This window comes from Triturus cristatus, chromosome 12 (genome assembly GCF_964204655.1).
Source record: "Triturus cristatus chromosome 12, aTriCri1.1, whole genome shotgun sequence".
NCBI classification, from domain to species: domain Eukaryota; kingdom Metazoa; phylum Chordata; class Amphibia; order Caudata; family Salamandridae; genus Triturus; species Triturus cristatus.
The window spans coordinates 858,839,621-858,860,529 of record NC_140595.1 but is presented as its reverse complement, the minus strand read 5'-3'; the positions used below and the strand labels follow the sequence as shown (position 1 = coordinate 858,860,529).

At 48.4% G+C, this 20,909-nt stretch overlaps 1 protein-coding gene across 1 annotated transcript in view; it reads left to right on the top strand.

Annotated features, from left to right (window-relative positions):
• Nucleotides 1-6,555: 6,555 nt before the first annotated feature.
• The window catches only part of LOC146783115 (E3 ubiquitin-protein ligase TRIM39-like), a 41,150-nt gene continuing 26,796 nt past the window's right edge, over nt 6,556-20,909 (top strand). The window contains exon 1 of the mRNA XM_085638281.1: nt 6,556-6,749. Coding sequence (XP_085494407.1) covers nt 6,722-6,749 — 28 coding nt within the window. The 5' untranslated portion in view covers nt 6,556-6,721. The remainder of the gene's footprint in view (nt 6,750-20,909) is intronic.

The window sequence follows — 20,909 nt, the reverse complement described above, 5'->3', positions numbered from 1 at the left end:
AGGAATCACATGTCATCCATACTGGTGGGACGGATATTTTAAGAGGGTTTCGTCTGGGGAAACACAACCATAGGATTTAAAGAGTATTCCATAGGGGTCAGCTTTACTTATAAAAATGTATATCTGCCCAAACATACTCATTTCAGCAACATTAGAATAATGAAAGACTGAGGAAGTTCTAACTATACCATTCATGCTTGAATGCAGCTCTTTGATGACAGTTCATTGGTCACTGTCCTGTGTTAGGATTGTAACTTCTGAACTGCAAGTAACACAAGGATCTCTGTCACAATGACTGTAACCCACTGAGCTTCCACAGAAAATACAGCTCATCTGCATTTAAAAACTACTAACAGACAAATGATTTCTCTCCAGCAGGATCATTCATCACCAGCGTTATCTGGGCATTTTGTATTCTCTTATTGTTGTCCTGCATCGGCCATAATAAGGATAAAAACTGTTTAAATGAAGCGCACACGAAGTATGCGTCCTGCTGGGCCTGTGCAGATTTTAAAAAGAAAAACAAACAGTAACACATTCTCTTACCTACTCCATGAGTCAAACTTTGTGCCACAGCCTGGTGTGATAAGCAGCTGCAGGGGTCCGGAAAGGTGAACAGGAATAAACAAACTTATTTTCTCCTGCGCTGCAGAGAAAAATAAATATCCACGCAGCAGGACAGTGGGCAAAGGTTACCCCTGCCAAAGAAAGGATTTGTCCCTTTCGCCATGTGGAGATGAAGGGGTGAAAAAATAAACAAAGCCTTTAACATGTAAATGGACTTTGAAAGACCAGTGAAGTACCGGGGTGCGGCTGCGATAATCTCTAAAACTGTCTGTGCGCGCCCGGGAAGTTGTCTCAGCCTGGGCTGACACTCACGAGCGGGGGGGGGGGGGGGGGGGCGTTGAAGCCCTTTGAGCGCTATGGCGTCGCAAGCCCGCCTTGAAGCCCTCACTGTGAGTGCCAAGGCTCATGTTTAGTTGGGCCAGCCTCATGCTTGGCTACAACCGGGCCTGTGAGACACCATGGCCCCATGTTGGCCCCATGTGCTTCTCTGTGAGACCCAGGGGCCTTGCACTAGAGAGGGTGGGGTGGCTGAGACACCAGGGACCAGTGTGCCTCTGCGCCAGACCCTGGGCCCTGCAGTGGAGGGGGGGGGGGGCTGAGACACCAGGGGCCCGTCTGCTTCTCTGCCAGACCCGGGGCCCTTCCGTGGAGAGGATGGGGAGGGGCTGGGGAGGGCAGGGACACCAGTGGCCCTTGTGCTTCTCTGTCAGACCCCGGGCCCTGCAGTGGCATCACCTCCACCGCCCTGGTGAGTCACAGGCGCCTGAACCCTGTGAGCAGTCCCGGGTGAGCAGGATGCCCGCAGGCGCAGAGGGTATATTTAGAGCCGTGTTTGCAGAGCCAGGGAGGCCGCAACTCACCCCTGGGTGCGCCGAGAGAAGCTTCAATGACTGAGAGGCGGAGAGATCCCGCCAACCCCGCCCCGGGCGGCCTCATTCCCTCCAAGAAACAGCATTAAAAGAGGACACGGAAGGAAGCGGGAGTGCCGGCCCGAGAGCTCACTCCGTGATCGCACTCGCTCGTACAGATGGGCGAGCCGAGCCGAGCCGAGCCACGGGTCTGCTTCGGATCTTAGAGCCCGTGCTCGAGTCGAGTCCTGGACATGTGTCACGTGCCATCGAAACAGTAAAACAAACATCACGTGAAATATGATGAAGTCTTTTCAAGATTGAAAGAGTGCATCTCGACTATATGGAAACGTTGACATTAATACGTCACATTATAGCGCTGCGGTGAGTGCCATTAATGAACTAAGCGCACAGGACAATTGTCAAGTCAACCTCGTACCTGGCCAATGCTATTAGAAAGCAACAATATATATAGTCTATTCCATCAAATACATTATATTTTTGTACAACTGGTATTCTGAGCTCAAATATTTGAAAGTGTTTTCATATGCAATAATGAAGAAAAAAATGGAGGGAAATAAACTATTTGCCTAAAATCACACATGTTAAGTGCTGAAGCCATGATTTAGCCAGGGTTTCTGGTTTCACTTTGTACAAATCAGTCAGTGAAAACAAGCTGTGTGCAAAATAGCAATGTGCAGTAATGGGCTGCAGGGAATGGGCCAGACCTCCAGGATAACTCCAGAGAGCAAGACGAGCCCCCGAGAGACACCGCAGACTGTGAATCAACCTCCCACCCCACCAACCCCACAGGGCCCTGAAACAGAGCTCAGGGTGAGGCCACGGCCTATTGCAGACCCCCCCATGACAAAATAGAGAGTGCACAATAGGTCCGCAAGGCAGGGTGCAGGCTAATTCTCGCCTCATCCTGAGACTGAATTCACCCTAAGAGACAGACTTACGGGTGTTTGAGAACCTCCCCTCTTCCCATTCACTCTGAGACAGATCTCGGTGCAAGATCAGTTTATCCCAACCCTCGAAGATAGACTTCAAGTTGTGAGTGGAGATCAAGGCAGCAACGGCTGAGAGACCAGCTTTAGTATATGTGAGGCACGCTTCAGTATATGTAAGACAAGCTTCAATTTATGGAAGGCAATCTTCAGTGTAAGACATGCTTGAGTATATGTAAAACAAGCTTCAGTATATGTAAGACACGTTTCAGTATGTGTAGGAAAAGCTTCAGTAAGACAAGCTTCAGTTTATGGAAGACAAGCTCTCAGAGACAGACTTTGAGCTGTGAGTGGAGATCAAGCTTCATTATATGTAAGATAAGCTTCAGTGTGAGACATGCTTCTGTATATGTAAGACAACCTTCAGTTTATGGAAGACAAGCTTCAATGTAAGACATGCTTGAGTATATGTAAGACAAGCTTCAGTAAATTTAAGACATGTTTCAGTATGTGTAGGAAAAGCTTTAGTATATGTAAGAAGCTTCAGTATATGTACAGCAAGCTTCAGTGTATGTAAAAAAGGCTTCAGTTTATGGAAGACAAGCTCTCAGAGACAGACTTCCAGCTGTGAGTGGAGATCAAGCTTCATGATATGTAAGATAAGCTTCAGTGTGACACATGCTTGAGTATATGTAAGACAAGCTTCAGTATATGTAAGAGAAGCTTCAGTATGTGCACGAAGAACTTCAGTATATGTAAGAAGCTTCAGTATATGTACAGCAAGCTTCAGTGTATGTAAAAAAGGCTGCAGTATATGTGAGGCACGCTTCAGTATATGTAAGACAAGCTTCAGTATGTGTACAATGAACTTCAGTATATGTACAGTGTAGGAGAGTAGGATCTGCTTCACATGGGTACCCCCACTTTTTGCTGGTGTTTCACTGTTTTTCGACATTAGTCTGGCTGTGGCCCTGCTAATCAGGACCACAGCCTAGCTGCTTGCTCTCTAAAATGGTTTGCATGTACATTAGGTACATATCTAATTGGATTCTGGAGTGCCTTAAAAGCCCCTAGTATATGGTATACATGGTAAATGCTAACTTTGGACTGGCTGCATGGAAACATGTCGTGTTTGGTGTCAAGCGCTTTGGAATACTACCCACCCCCGCGGCGGGGGTTGCATTCCACCCTTCTAGAGGGAGAGACATGTTCATACTGGTCTAACCCGGTAGGACTTTCTACAGCCCTGGTACCACAAAATGGATGCCACTGCCACAGACACGGGTCTAGCCTCCTGCTGCTGACCGAAACTCCGGCAGGGGAGGCCTGGACAATAGGTTTCCTGTCCCAGGGAGGTGTAACCACCTCCCCAGAGGGGCAGATGTGTATTGGGGCTGGGCAGGAGCACTCTCTGGTGCTTTAAAGTCCTTCACTGGGGGCACACTTGGTGTCCCTGTGCATAGTCCAGTTCAAACCGGTTGCAGGGGCTACCTGCCCCTGCTCTGGTGCGAAACTGGACAAAGGAAATGGGTGTAACTACTCCTCTTTCCAAACCCTCCCATAGGTGGGTCCCTAGAGTATGTCCAACCCCAAACTTAGTATAAGTATGGGCACCCAGTCCTTGTGACTTCAGATTACCCTGGACGAAACTCCGCATTATATATCCTGGACCTTCGAAGTTCTACTTTGCTTAGAAGACTGAAGAAATCTCCCTTGGGGTCAAGGTGTTACTCCCCTGCTTGGCAGGCACCAAAGAAGCAACTGTCCTGTCCTGTCTGCAATTCCGAAGCTCCTGTTGGATGCCGAAGTCTCTGCATCACCAGAGGTGGATTTCCTGTCTTCCCCGAGGCTACCCTGAGTCCATAGCAAAGCTGAGGCCCGTGGCCCTCGTGGGTGACAAGGAACCGTGACCCCTGTGCACTGCGTACTATTGCTGGTACATGGACTTCTTGTGTTTCCCTGAAGTTCTGCTTTGGGTTCCTAGTAGCCCCAGCCTTGAGCACTATCTGCACTGAAGATCTCTGGCCTCCACTCCACGAGTGACCCGTGGGCTAGTTTCCAGTGCGACCGCTCGAGGCTCCTTCGTGATCGCTAGCCCGTTGGCTAGTGGGTCCCCACGAAGGCAACTCCTCTTCTGCTTGGGCTTTCCTGGTTGCTCCAGATGTGCCTTGACTTAACCTCGCTGGGTGAGTCCCTCAGACCTTGCTGGTCTGCACCGACATCCTTCTTCTCTTTCCACGAGACTTGCCATTGCCAAGGCTTGTTGGGTCCATTCTAGTCGCCAATACCGCAGCACTCAACAGACTTTGTGGGACAGCTCGAATCCGGTTCGTGGACTTCGTCGACGCCTCCTGGACCTCGTGGCCGATGAGTCAAGACACCCATCAACTCACCTGAAGCACCCAACATCTGTGGGCATTGGTCCAGCCTGCCCTCGGTCACTGGCAAGTGACCCAGACTCTGTCCCCTCTGCTTTCAGGTTCTTCACATCCTAGATCCAGGCTTGGATCTCTTATGACACTTCTCCTCTTCCCTGCAGCAGCACTTCTTTGCCAGCTTCCATTGAAATCGAAGAGGCGACCCGACACCAAAAGACACCTATGCACCCGGCTTCCCTGGGTGAGGTAACACGAGAACTCCGGTGCTCCCGTGGGTGCTAGCCCTAGAACTGCTTAAATCCAAAAGGGTTTGGTCCTGACTCGATTCTAAGTGTCCCTAATCTTTAAATTTCCAACCGCGACATTGCCCAGAGAAGCTAACGGGAACCCGCGGCTGTGTTCACACACTGCACACGGCCCCCGTGGGTCCCCTGTGTCACTACCTTGGGTGGTTCCTTGGGGTCCCAGCAATTCTACAGGCTCTAGGCCCTGTGTCTAGTTCAGTCGTGGCTCTTATAGCACTTTTTTGTATATGGTTTGGTACGCCCCTAGTGCCCAAACGGCTATTTGTGCTAATGTTGTTGATAACTAACTTGTGACCTAAGTACTTCGAACTCCAGTCTCATAAAGAGAGTAGAGGGGTGTGTTTGATCTTAGGTACATATTTTTTAAATATATACCTGGTGTGGTTGTCCTTTCATTTGATCATTCAAGAGATCATAGACTGGTAAAACAAACTGCTTTACATTCCTTCAAGACTTAGCCTGAAGGCTGCTCTCCATAGCTACCACTAAGATAGCTTTCAATAAAGGTTGTCTTTAACCAATCACCATAAGGGGTTGTTTGGACTGATACAGGGTGCCCACTAGAACTAATGGACAGTATATATCAGGCCAACGTCTCACATTGGTGTGCAGCGTGTGGGATTCCAGCTTATGTAAGACAAGCTTCAGTTTATGGAAGACAAGCTCTCAGAGACAGACTTCCAGCTGTGAGTGGCGATCAAGCTTCATGATATGTAAGATAAGCTTCAGTGTAAGATATGCTTGAGTATATGTAAGACAAGCTTGAGTATATGTAAGAAAGACTTCAGTATATGTGAGGCACGCTTCAGTATATGTAAGACAAGCTTCAGTTTATGGAAGACAAGCTCTCAGAGACAGACTTCCAGCTGTGAGTGGCGATCAAGTTTCATGATATGTAAGATAAGCTTCAGTGTAAGATATGCTTGAGTATATGTAAGACACGCTTGAGTATATGTAAGACAAGCTTCAGTATATAATAAGACAAGTTTCAGTATGTGTAGGAAAAGCTTCAGTATATGTAAGGCAAGTTCTCAGAGAAAGACTTCTAGCCTTTAGTATATGTAAGACAAGTTTCAATATATGTAAGAAAAGTTTCAGTATATTTATAAAAAGCTGCAGTGTATGTAAGACAAGCTTTATTATATGTAAATGAGCTTCAGTATATGTATAACAAGCTTCAGTATATTTTGGAAAAGCTTCAGTATATGTAAGGCAAGTTTTCAGAGACAGACTTCTAGCCTTCAGTATATGTAAGACAAGCTTCAATATATGTAGGACAAGCTCTTGGAGACAGACTTACAGCTGTGCCAGTCTGGGTTCATATAATAAGAGTCGGCTGTTAATGAAGCTCACAAACAAACAAACCAGAATGATTACAGAACAAACTAATAATTATAGATGAGAGGCAGGCGGCGCCAGACTACTGGATCGGGTTCGCCTCTATTGGGCGTTTTCTAGACTTTATAAATGTTGCATCAGCCCTGTCCCTTAGGGTATCTGATGTACAGCACTGACCGGGCCACTGGTGCAGACACGGTAAACCACAACACGATCAGCAGAAGGACAGCATCAAGCTGAAGCAATCAGTACTTGGTCTGTGTTCCAGCCGAAACGGAAAAGGAAGTGAAGCAGGCACGTGCTGGCCAATTAAAAGGCAGGAAATAAGAGTGGCAATGAAGCAAACGATGAAGCGAACACAAGGTAAGCTGTAGTCATGCTGAAAGCCCCTTGTAAGCAATATAACTCTCAAGCGAGGAGCATGCAGTGCTGTTGCAGGCAAGAGCTAGATTGGGAAACCAAAGGCTACAACATTAAAATCCGTTTTACACATTTGTAAACAAGAGTTTGAAGTGTGGGTAGGGATTTCTCCATAATCTGTGTACAGTTGCATCCATTTTCAGTCCTTTGTTTACAGGCCTGGAACAAATCAATTGCTGTTTCACGTGGAGCATGTGTATGCATTCCTGTTTTCAGTTTCTATTTTTGGTAAATTCAGGTGTTTTTTTTTCAGTGATTTCAATACCTTAAAAAACAGTGGTTATCCGTGGTTACACATTTCTGTGACATTAAAAACAATGGAAAAGTTTTTTCCATTTTTTTATAGAATATTTGGCTTTATTATTGCTTGCTTTCTGCGCTGATAGTGCATAGTGGATAGACAGTGTATATGAGGTCCAAATACATTTTTACAAATCAAACTTATTGTACTACACCATACAATCCTTCTTCAGTGAGTCTTTGGTCAGGCGTGATTGATCTTTCTTTCCCATGTAAACTTTTATCTGTAAAAAAGCCCTCTCAACATTGGCACTTGAGACGGGCAACGCCAAAACCGCCGTTACACAATATGCTAACTCTGGCCACCTACATTGCTTTCCATGCCATTGCTGGTGCACCTGAACATTGTGATTCTCTGCGACAGGTTCTGGAACAAATGTGTTGCACTGGGCGCATATGCCCTCAGAGTTATTGGAGAGGTGAAAAATGAAGCAGTACTTTTCAAAGTGCGGAGTAGAGCACCCTTTACAGAAGGGATCTAGAACGCGTGCAGAGTACCACAGTGAGGCCTCATTGACTTCAGATGCCATGGCTGGTGAAGGGACATGTCTATGCATCATTGTAAGCCATTTCTCATACATTGTAAAATAACGTTTCCTGAATTGTTCCTCAACATTTCTTTGCTGACCGAGTGACAAGAATTCTAACATGGAACATGTTGCAGTGACAAAGTCACTAAAAGTGTCACACAGCCTACTCCAGAGGAGATGTTTAACATCTACACCAATTATGTTAAACCGTTGGTAGACAAGGGTGTTTTCAGACTCTAGTTTTTTCATTATGTCACCTACAGCTGTCATGTTTTCCTGTAAAAAAATGTAAGAATACAGTAGAGTGTACTTTTTTTCACATCACTATCAAGTTGCGTCCGAAGATTCTCTAATTTCTTGACTTTGGCATCATCACTAAGCAAGAATTCTGCAAACGGTCGCCACATGGATAATACGGCATTCACGGCCTCTAGGACTTAGACCCAGTGGCAAAATCACACAGTTGGGATGACTCTTTCTTTGATACCACACAAAGCGAGAAATATTTGCATTAGGTCCCGTGGATAACAAAACCGTGCACCAGAAAGGACTACAAAGTCAGTAGCATTCTTCATTAACTCCAAAGATTTTAAAGATTCTTGCAGTATACTATCTAGCAAGTGGCAAGGATCTCTTACAGGGAAGCACTTCAGCTCAGGTATCGATTTTGACACATTTTGACACAACTTTTTCATATACGTAGCTGAATCACTGAAAATACAAACAATATCACTCCAATCTTTGTTGAATTTGGTAAGAATCTTTTTTACAGCAGCATTCCAATTGACAATGTGTTACGTATTTACCAAGAGCCTGGTCCCATGTTTTAGCACTATCCCAGATGCTCGGTGACAGCGCTCTTTTCCATATATACCCATCACTGCCCCTTGCATTTAATGTTTAAAGCCTGGAGTGTTTTGCAATTCACTTACTATCAATACTGGTTCCCTAGAAAAGGGGGCTGATGTATCAAAGGCTTTCATCCATTCTCCGTCTGTGGGTAAATGAGATGGTAGATATTGGGAATATTCTTATCAAACCAGCCATTTTAACAATTGGTAAAAGAATCAAACATAGCCAAAATATCAAATATGTTCTTGATATTTCCTACTTCTCTAGTTTATAAAATAATCAAAAGTGACCTAAAACATGCTTCTCAACCATGCAATGTGAAACCAAAAACCACAAAACCAAAACAAGCAAATGTGATCTTCCTAAAAAGCAAAGCCCCTTTCTTGCTGCTACCTTGTATAACAAAGTTTCATTGTATTGGCCGTTTCAGGAAGAAATAAAAAACAAGCATTGGCATAGCCAATAGGTCTCGCTTTTGGAACCTTCTAAGTATTTAGTTATGCAGCACAATATCCTTGGTGCAACCACATCAACTGTTGCATGGCTAAACACTTATAAGGTCCCAAAGGCGAGACCTATTGGCTATGCCAATGTTTGGTGTGGTTGTGTGTGTGGTTGTGTATGTGGTTGTGTGTACGTGTGTGTGTGTGTGTGTGTGTGGTTGTGTGTGTGTGTATGTGGGTGTGGTTGTGTGTGTGTGGTTGTGTGTGTGTGGTTGTGGTTGTGTGTGTGTGGTTGTGTGTGCGTGTGTGTGTGTGTGTGGTTGTGTGTGTGTGGTTGTGGGTGCGGTTGTGGGTGCGGGTGTGGAGACGCCCAAGCTCTAATATGGATGGAATGCACTAAGGGTGCAGCGCATGCGCAGTAACATCAAATCACATACAAATGTTTAAGGCGCGGACAGCACAAGAATTCAATTATGCGTAGTAATAACAGATAAAGATGTTAGGAATGGCCTGTAAATGACAATAGGCAAAGGCTACGCACAAAGCTTAAAACGTTCTTACTGCACGCACAACGCATGCTAGAAGTTCGAGTTCAAACAAAAATGCCAAACATCAACAAGCATTGGCCGCGGGAGCGGCCGCGAGACGCGATCTGTGGAGGGGAGGGGGGAGAAGCAGGAGTTCTGTGTGCGCACTTGGCCCCTTCTCTAATTGTTCTATCTGCTGTCGTGTGGATAAGAAAACTGGTGTGAAATAGCAGCAGGGAAGGGGGCGTAGAGGAGGCTCTGAGGGAGAGCGACGTAAAGCCATATGGCTGCTTAGCGCGCGTGCACGCCTCGTGCACTGTAGCTCTATGCCAGCGGTAGCACTTTGAAAACTTCCTTACTAAATGTCTTGCTAGCAGCGCATGCGTGCTGGCTCAGCGAGACCTAAAAATATGTAGGGGCACGATGGCGCCAAACTCACTAGATATGCCGCACTTCTCCCGGGCGTTCCACGAGCAGGAATGGAAGGACTTCCTTCCTGCTCAGCGGCACGCAAATTCAGCCAATCCTGGAGCTGCTCTCAGCTTTAGAGCAGTTCCAAGATTGGGGGGGGGGAACAGGCTAACCCAGAGCTCAATTTGAGGCTGCGGGCGTGTGCCAGCAATCCCTGGGCTGTTTCACAGCCAGGGGATTGCTGGGTCTACAGTGCGCATGTCAGGCTGACCGTATGTAACCACCTGGCCAACCCGACATATGCAACGAAATGGGCAGCAGTAATCCTGCAATAGCAGGGTTCAGCCCCACCCCCTGCCTCACTCTCACGCTGTACACAGCTCGAGCTGTTGGCAAATTAAAATGGCATTATTGGGCCATTTTGTTTTTGTGTTTGCAATGCTGCCCTCACAGCAGGCGGGGCAAGAGCGGAGGAGCCGTCACTGCTGAAAATCTGCAGGTCAAACTATAAAGATAACACAATAAGAAGGTAAATGCAGGGAAAATATAGACAAACTGCCATAAATAATAGTTTGTCTGCTCCTTGGAAGGGATTTCTCTGTGAGGTGAAAATGTTGCTACAAGAAGGCAAGTAGCAGATGAATCTCGCCGAGTTCACGGAGACGCCCAGCGGCGCTTGTGGAGAGGGTGGTTCTCTGTGCCAAAGGCATAAAGCCTTGGAACCAACTGGCGCCCTTGAAAGCGATCACAAGCAGGATAATAATGAAAGACAGAAACAGGAACTCGGTTCAGGCCAAAGCTGCACAGGAATACAGATCAGGGGCAGGAGTGGAGCACACAAACCTGAGTATACTGGAATTCTGCACACTAACGAGGGCAGGAATATGCAGTCCGAGCATCAGCTTTTCACAGGAATATTTATTCAACCCGGAACATTCTAGACCTCCTGACTGGTGTTTCTCTAGCACAGCTCTGGGCGGACAGGACCCTTCTGTCCTCTCTGTGCTGAGGCTGGACTGGAACCAGCCGAACAGAACGCCAGCAGCATCCCTCACTCCTCCCTCACTCCCTCACTGACTCTCACTCCGTCGCAAGGGAACCGGCCGCCTTACTCACTCACTGACTCACTCCATCATGAGGGAAACACCTTTCAGAATTAACCAATGACTTCTAAAAAGTGGTGTTCCCTCTTTCCCCTGCAACCACGCCGTGACATCACGCCCCCTGCACTGGAAATATCCAGAGGAAAACTGCCCACAACCCCAAAGTGCAGTGTTGGAACCAATGCACTGTTCAAAGCAAGGCTGCAAGGAGGCGGGGCTGCCCCTCCCACCAGTGGTCTTTCCAGCCTCCCCTTGTTTACAATCATGTCTTACCTGCTAGGTGCTCTAACATACCAACCTAGGAATAGTAACATTCAGACCTGCCACCTCACACAGTGCTATTGTGTGCCACACGATTTCGGCTCCCATCACAGTCACCCGGTGAGGAGCCAATATCACACGGTGGCAGGGAAAACGAGCGGGAAACCACTGGAAACAGGCAGTAACCAGTCGATGTCCTTTAAGAAGTGTGATAATACCCCAGGACATCGGCGACAGCCTCAATAACCCTCTGGATTTTTTGAGGTGGGGGGAGTGGGTGGCCTTGTGCGGGGCATAGCGTCAGGCGCGGCTGGCCCAGGTAAGAGCGGTTGAGCAGGGAGTGGGGGGGAGTAAGTCGAAAGACGGAATAGGAAAAAAATAAAAAAATAAGACCACTTACCTTGCGCTCGCCGCATCGCCCCGCCCCCACCCACCCGGCCCCCTCTGATCTTACCTGCGCTGGCTGTGCCTGGGCATAGTGCCTCCTAGGTAGCTCTCTGCACATGCCCCGCCCACTCCAAGGCCCCACCCCCTCTTCACACGGGGCATTCGTTTGTAAATTGGCAGGTATGAACATTAACAAACATCAGGCTTATTTAAAAATCTATGGATAGATTTAGCAGTAGCGCGAGGCGCTGCAAAGGTCGACTTGGCACATAGCGTCCCCGTTCAGGGCGCTGCACACCCAATAAAAGCGACGAGTGAACGCACCGAGGCCCATCGAAGCGCTAAACTTGTGAAACTGAAACAGCAACACAGCATCCAAAAACCCATCACTGCCTGAGGGCAAATCGCCCCGGCAGGTACCCAAAATTCATCACTGTCAGAAGGCAACCGCCGCGGCAGCCATCAAAAGCTCATCACGGCCAGAAGACATTTGGCAGACGAATACAAGACTCTGCGACTAAACTTGCTGACACTTCCGCAAACCATATTGACCGCAACCTGCGGCCTTTCACAGCGCTGACCTTGTGATCCAACCTCAACTGTGACAAAGCGTCACATATCAATAAGACAACCGAAACAGCGACTAAAAAAACTCAAAATGAATGTGGAGTAATGAGGCTATCGCCTCGGTATCCAAAAACTCACCGCTGTCAGATGGAATCTGAAAGGCGAAAACAAGACACACTGACTGAGGGTTCATATGGTTTGCAACAATGCTTACAGCTGGCAAACAATGACTTTTGTTGCCTAATGTTACAAGATATTAAGAACTCCATGCGCTGTAAGCTGTAAGCATTGGCCACGGCTGCGGCGCGCGGGGAACAAATACCTTTCCGCATTAACCAGGTGGCCACCTTACTCTAAGTTCTGTTTAGTGTCCTGACCTTGTCACCTACAACTCTTTGCTTTCATGTGTCTTAATATGGCTGGTTTAATGGAAGCAAAGCAAGACTACAACACCCAGAATGCATTTGTAATGACACAAACGTTCAGGACTGGACACAGTGTCCCTGGCGACCTGCTTGCTGCTTCTTCCAGGGACGTGACACCGTTATATGATGGTTTTTCCATTACAAGGTGGGCTGTGGACCCTCCATTGTCTGTTAGCAATCACGGGTCTGTTTCACTGTGGCTTGTAGGCCCAAGGACATACACAAAACCTCCCATGTTTGTTGAGACTGTAAAACCAGGGATGGGAGGAGAGGGTAAAGAGTGTGTCATGGGCCAGAGTGCAAAAAAAGAAACTGGCCCCACCGGAAGCTGTTTAAATTATACACAATAGCAATAATCACGGTTCAGTGGGCCCCGGTGCCACTGCACCTGTTGCACCCATTGGATGAGAGTCACAAAACCTGCACACATGAGGCCCGGTGTTTCCCCTGTGGATGGGTTGCCAGCTCCACTGAGGCAGTGTGTGCACTGTGTGCCAGAGGTCACCCCTCGTGATACACGGTGGCGGCGTGAAGTGACTGGTGTGATGTGTTATTGTGAGAAGCGCGGGGAACGTGCCCTGTGGGAATGATTACGCATTTCTTCTATGGTGGCAGCGTTTAGACGGTGAACTTTCACTCTAACTCCATGGGGTTTGGCAGCACCAACTCAGAGGTGAGATTAGTGAAGTGACCTGGTTCTACTGACATTGAGCTAGCACCTCGGCTCACAGTAGACATCCAGAGATTGACAACTTGGGAGAGGTTCCTCATTTCTTTAAAAAGGCAGCTGCACATTAACACGTAGTATCAAGAGATGTACTGACTTTGGCTGAAATTACAAATATCGCCAGACACCTTTTCTGGTGACAGCTCCCAAACGCTCACCTCACGACTACAGTCCAACACAGAGAGACTGCAGGTACATCTCCTACACGACTGTCACAGGGGCCAGCAGCATTTAAAAAACACCAAACTTGCAGCTCCACTCCTCACCACAGCTCTAATTCAAACAAGAGCAAAAACACCGCAGAAACTGGCACACGGAGGTATGGGCGACCGGTGTTGTGGTCACTGGTGGGGCTCACGGTGCCAGGTAGTTGTGCCACATGAGGAGTCTCTTTTCTTTAAGACAAGTTTCTTCAAGTCACACTAGTTTAGTTACACACCAGTCTATTCAGGTTACACGCATGGTTTCTTTAGTCTCCAAATCATCGCCAATTGAAGTGACCTGGTTCCATAAGTTGATGTGACACAGCAGACGTAGCCAGGATAGATCTTAGGCGTATTTATTAAGTTAGTAAAGTCCATAGACTAGCCCCACCAGGAGCAGCCTGCTAGCTGCTCAGCCCATCCTCTCAACTGTCTCACACCACACCAACCTCCAGCATTCCAGTCACGTCAACATTCCACATGGAACTCTCACACTGGCTGAGCAGCTAGTTACAAGATACAGGAGAACAGTAATAACCTTACATGAAGATACTACAATTAGCTTTCTTGTATGAGTGTAGCTATCATCGGTGTAGACTGTGCAGTGGTACCGGGTTTGGGGGTACAAGGACCAACTGCACCCCAATTAAGCCATACCTTATTTACAGCAAAACACTGTAATGATCAGAGTCCGGAAGGCCGTGTTCCCTGCGAGAGGTAAACACGCGCCCAGCGTCAGCTGCCAAAGGGTGACGGGCAGCAGTGTGAGAAGTTGGCCTGGTATATGATGTTCACTAGTTAAAGTGACCACCTTGTACCATGCCAAGCAACCCTTATGGTGTGGTTGTAAGTCAACCTTTTCGGACTAGCTGCCCTAGTGGTAGCGTAGGCTAAGCAGTCTTTGAGGCTAAACTCGTGAAACGTGTTAAGCAAGCTGTTTTACCAAATGTAACCCCCTTTTATACCAATGAAAGGACACCACACAGATATATATTGAAAATATATATGTATTTATTTCTCAAAGTATCCCCTAGACTCTTTATGAGCACAGGAGCACAAATCGTTAAACAAGAATACGTTAGAATACACAGAAGTTGCACTTTGTATGGATAGGCCCTGGTGGCCGCTCGAACCATATACTAAAATAGTGGTATAAGTACCACGAACAGAAAGGGGAAAAGGCCTAGGGCCTCTAGAATCGCTGGGCCTACAAGGAGCTAACTTTAGTTAGTGACCAGGATGTCCACGGGTTGCGTGTGCAGAGCAGATAGTCACACGCGAGCTCCCATAGGTTTTCAATGGGTGCGTAAAAGTTACAGAGTTACTGCAAAAAGGATCTTCCGGATGGACTATGAACTCAAGATTGGAAACACAGACACTAGAGATGATACTCTATACTTGGGCGCCGGAGTGCCAGCTTTACCTCACCCACAGGAAGCGGGTGCATAGGTCTCGAAGTGCGTCTGGTTTCTTCTATCTGTTCAATGGAGCCTGTAGTCAAAGGTGCTGCAGGCGATCGGTCCGGAAGAGATGCGGTGGATCCAAGAGTGGATCGGAGTTGTAGAAGACCTGTAAGCAGAGGGGACAGTGTTCACAGTCACTAGCCAGTGACCAGCGTGGCACCAGGTGGGTACCAGGCGATGTCGGGTGCAAACAGGAAGAAAGGTGCAGCTTGTCTCTGCAGCCACGTGGTCCCTGAAGGGCGACGACGTCCAGGAGTCGGTTCACGAGCTGTCCCACGCAGGCTCTCGCTGTCGGCGGTGTCGGCGACTTGATCGAAGCAAACAAGCCTTGGCAAAAGCAATTGTTGTGGAAAACGAAATAAGCTGATTGTTCTGACCAGCAAGGTCAGAGGGATTGCTCCTTTGGAGGGGAGCAAGGGCCAGTCTGGAGCAACCAGACCAGCGGTGTAGTTCTTGAAGTTCGTCGCCAAGATGGCCACTAGCCAGCGGGCCAGCAACCGGTTAGGCGCATCGAGTGGCAAAATGCAGAAGGGCCCCACGCAGATCGTGGAGATGCTGGAGGGCTCACCTTTGGTGCAGATGCTGCTCGGGTGTTGGGCTTCTCAGATCCCAAAGCACAACTTGGAGGGAGCCTCGGTTGTTGCACTTGCAGCTTGTCGTGGTCTTTTCAAGATGGATGGCTCCACGTGTCTCGGTGCCTCCACGGGTTCCTTCTTTTCAGGGACTGTGGATCGGGCGGTGAGAGGTCTGGAGGTCCAGGTCTTGTCAGTCTCTGGGCTCGGGCTCCGGCGGGAGGCGGCGGCAAAGCAGACGTTGATTCGCTGGATGGTGCTTGCGTTAGCAAGGTGGTCACTCCCTGACCACAGGGGAGATTGGCTTCAGTCCTTTGTGCGGCAGAGCGTCGAAGTTCCCGTCTTCTTCTTGTAGTTAAGTTGATTCCAGGATGTCTGAAGTCTTAGGACACAGCTCCTACCTTTAAGCGGATTCTAGGGGCCGGACTACCTGCTAGGTCCCTCCCTAAGGGTGGGACCAGGAAGGGGGGTGGTTACACCCCCAATCCTTTGTCCAGCTCGCCACAGGTCCGGGGCTGGTGTGCCCCAGGACCGGTTTGAACTGGCATATGCACCGAGGCTCCTTGTGAGCCTCAGGCATGTCTGGTTTCTTTCAAGCCCTACCTGACCAATACACAAAATCCTGTCTGGGGTGGTGCACGCACCTCCCCTGGCAGGAAACCCTTTGTCCACACCTCCCAAGCTGGAAGGACTCCCAGCAGCATGAGGGCAGACTTGTGTCTGTGGTGGCAGCATCCATTTTGTGGAGCTGAGGCTATGTCTGATTTTACCCGGGTTTCAGGTACTGTACATGTCGTGTCCCTCTAGAAGGGTGGAATGCTAACCCCGTCGCCAGAATTGGCGAGGGGTTAGTATTCCAATTCGTATGACACCTTACTCGACATGTTTTGATAAAGTCAAACCAAAGATAGCATTTAACCGCGAGGTTCATAATGCACTTAAGAGTATATGGTATGACGATATCTGGAAACAGTAGAAGGAAGTGGTTCCGACCACTGCAGACAGGCTCAGCTCATGCCAGAGCACCATCTCACATGGAACCAAGCACTCTGCCTTCAGGATTGTCAAGGCCTGCTATGGGAGTGGCTGATAGGTTACCATGTGTTCCATTTAAGGTTAGGTATAGGTATACTACACCTAAGTAAGAGGTGGTTACACCAACTTACCCCAGCTGAATGATCAGCCAGTTGTGTCAAATTTGTTAGGCCAGTCCAGGGGTGGCATAATACATGCTTCAGCCCCTAGTAGGCCTTAGATACACCAATGCCCTGGGTACCTAGTGTACACTGGTACAGGGGCTCACAGGGTGATCCACTTCCAATTGGTTATGCACCTAGGGTGCATAGTGTAAATTTAGTAGAGAGAACAGCAGGCTGGGGGTCTGATTGGCAGGCCCACAGCCTCAATATGTCAAAAACCAGTGAAGCAAAAAGCAAAAATTTGGGGTGACCATAGGATAGCAGACCCTACTCTCCTACACAACCCCCCCCAAACGCAGGGACATTAAACTAGCCTTGACCAGTCTCGTCTTCATGTCCTAAGTGGAAGTACCTGGAGAGACCATCTGCATTCCCATGGTCAGTACCTGGCCGGTGCTCCACTGTAAAGTCCATCCCCTGTAGGGAAATGGACCACCTAAGCAGTTTGGGGTTTTCACCCTTCATCTGATTTAGCCACAAGAGGGGCTTATGGTCGGTCTGAATCTTGAAGTGAGTGCCAAACAAGTATGGCCTCAGCTTCTTCAGGGCCCACACCACAGCAAAGGCCTCCCTCTCAATAGCTGACCAATTCTTCTCTCTGGGGGTCAACCTTCTGCTAATAAAAGCAATGGGTTGGTCTTGACCATCTACATTAAGTTGTGACAGCACAGCTCCCACACCCAACTCAGAAGCATCTGTTTGGACAATAAACTCTTTGGAGTAGTCAGGACTTTTCAGGATAGGTGCAGAGCACATGGCCTCCTTCAGGTCATCAAATGCCTTTTGACAGCTTACTGTCCACTGAACCTTTTGGGGCATCTTCTTGGATCTCAGATCGTTAAGAGGAGTCACAATGGACCCATAGTTCTTAACAAACTTCCTGTAGTACCCAGTCAAGCCCAAGAAAGCTCGAACTTGAGTCTGGGTGGTTGGAGGAGACCAGTCCTTGATGGATTGTATCTTACTCTCCAGTGGTTGAACTTGGCCTCCACCTACAAGGTGGCCCAAATACACAACCTTACTCTGCCCTATCTGGCACTTAGTAGCCTTGATAGTGAGGCCTGCCCTTTGCAGAGCCTCAAGAGCCTTCTTCAGGTGGATCAGGTGATCCTCCCAGGTGGAGCTAAAGACAGCAATGTCATCAAGATATGCTGCACAAAAGTAATCCAACCCAGTAAGGACTTGATTCACCAACCTTTGGAAGGTGGCAGGTGCATTCTTCAGACCAAAGGGCATCACCACAAATTGGTAGTGCCCACCTGGGGTTGAGAATGCTGTTTTGGCCTTAGACTCCTCAGCTAATCTGATTTGCCAATAGCCAGCTGTCAAGTCAAATGTGCTCAAAAACTTAGCAGAAGCCAGTTTATCTATGAGCTCATCTCCCCTTGGAATAGGATGTGCATCTGTCCTAGTGACAGCATTGAGACCCCTGTAATCCACACAGAACCTCATCTCTCTCTTGCCATCCTTGGTGTGAGGTTTGGGGACCAGGACCACTGGGCTAGCCCAGGGGCTCTCTGAGGGTTCAATGACACCCAACTGCAGCATTTTGTGTACCTCAGCCTTTATACAGTCCCTGACGTGGTCAGGTTGTCTGTAAAGCTTGTTCTTTACAGGCAGACTGTCACCAGTGTCCACCACATGGGTACACCAGTCAGTACGGCTAGGTATTAGGGAAAACAGATGTTGAAATGATTGTAGAACTTGTCTACATTCAGTCTGCTGATGGGCAGTGAGGTTGCCTCCAAGGGTCACTCCTTCAACTGAGCCATCTTCAGGGTTCTGACAGGTCTGGGAGAGGGTCACTCTATTCCTCCTGTCCCTCATCCGTAGCCATGAGCAAGCCCATGTCTGCCCTGTCAACATATGCTTTTAACCTGTTAACATGGAGTACCCTGTGGGGACTCCTGGGAGTTCCTAGGTCCACCAAGTAGGTGACCTCTCCCTTCTTTTCCAGGATTGTATGGGGTCCAGACCATTTGTCTTGGAGTGCTGCTGGGGCCACTGGCTCCAACACCCATACCTTCTGTCCTGGCTGAAACTCAACCAAGACAGCCTTTTGGTCATGCCAAGCTTTCTGTAAGGCCTGGCTTGCCTCAAGGTTTTTGGATGCCTTCTCCATATACTCAGCCATCCTGGAGCGGAGACCAAGTACATAGTCCACTATGTCTTGCTTAGGCTTTTTGAGAGGTAACTCCCATCCTTCCTTCACTAAACACAGTGGGCCTCTTACAGGGTGCCCAAACAACAATTCAAAGGGGCTGTAGCCAACCCCCTTTTGTGGGACCTCTCTGTAAGCAAACAGAAGGCAGGGTAGACGGATGTCCCATCTTCGCCTAAGCTTTTCAGGTAATCCTTTGATCATACCCTTTAGGGTCTTGTTGAATCTCTCAACAAGCCCATTGCATTGTGGGTGATAAGGGGTGGTGAACTTGTAGTTGACACCACATTCCTTCCACATAGCTGTCAAGTATCCTGACATGAAGTTGGTACCTCTGTCAGAAACTACCTCCTTAGGAAACCCCACTCTGGAGAATACTCCCAGCAGGGCCCTGGCCACAACAGGTGCTGTAGTGGTCCTAAGGGGAATTGCCTCTGGATACCGGGTGGCATGATCCACTACCACCAGTATAAATCTGTGCCCAGATGCAGTGGGAGGATCCATTGGACCCACTATATCTATTCCCACTCTTTCAAAGGGGACCCCCACCACAGGTAGTGGTATTAGGGGGGCCTTTGTTGTGCCACCTGATTTGCCACTGGCTTGGCAGGTCACACAGGAGCGACAAAACTCCTTTGTATCTTCATTATTGTGAGGCCAGCGAAAGTGAGGGACAAGCCTGTCCCAAGTCTTGTTCTGGCCTAAGTGTCCTGCTAAAGGAATATCATGGGCCAAGGTAAGAAGGAAGCCCCTAAATTGCAGAGGTATAACCAACCTCCTGGTGGCACCAGGCTTGGGGTCTCTAGCCTCTGAATAAAGGATCCCTTCATCCCAATACACTTTATGGGTACCTTGAGCATTCCCAGCAGCCTCAGCAGCAGCCAGCTGTCTGAGGGGTTCAAGAGAGGGACAGGATAACTGAGCCTGCCTCAAGTCAGCCCTTGAAGGTCCCCCTGTCCCCAGAAACTCAACCTGATCAGGTTCAAGCTCTTCAGGGACAGTTCCTTCAGGGTTCTCTAGATCAGCTTCCTGGGAAGGTTGATCATCACTCTGAGGCAGGGGGGAAGGCACAGCCTTGACCCTCCTGTTCTTCTTCTTGGTAGGTGCTTGGTCCATTGTTCCAGGATCCAAGACCTGAGGTTCAGTAAAGCACTTTTTGGCCTCTGACCTGGTCACAGCAAGGACATGTGGTGATATACCTAACATCTCTGCATGTGTCCTGTACTCCACTTCAGACCATAGAGAACACTCTAGGTCATTGCCCAACAAACATTCTACTGGGAGGTCTGCACTAACCACAACCCTTTTGAGGCCAGTTACCCCTCCCCATGAGAAGTTAACAACTGCCACACTATGTGAAGTAGTGGCATTGCTGGCATTGGTCACCAGGTAATTCTCACCTGGTATGTACTGTCCAGGGTCCACAAAGCCTGGTGTCACCATGGTGACACTGGCACATGTGTCCCTGTAGGCTTGAGCCACTTTTTCATTAATTAAAGGAGTCTGTCTGTACTTGCCCAGGTTACTGGGGCTCACAGTCAGGGACAAATCTATGTCCCCATCACAGATCAGGACTGCCTGTGTCAGGGTTCTGTCTAAGTCAGAATCTCCTTCAGTTCCCATAGTGATTCCCACTACACCCTTTGTCTGGGGACCAACACTGCTAACAGTAGTACTGGGAGCAGGTGCCTTAGGGGCAACAGTGTTGGGGGCTCCACCCTTTTTGCAATCACTAGTCCAGTGAGTTGTATTCTTGCAAGAATTGCACCAGGGTTTCTTTTGACCTTCTTTCTTCTTCCCTTTAGGCTGGGACCCACCCTCTTTAGTACTAGTTTGGGGCCCTGTTGAAGACTTCTGGTCTTTAGATTTCTGATCTCCACCCTTTTGGTCTGTTTTCTTCTGATCACCCCCTTGGCCCTGGTTCTGGTTCTTTTGCTTAACCCTGGTTCTGACCCATTTGTCTGCCTTCTTT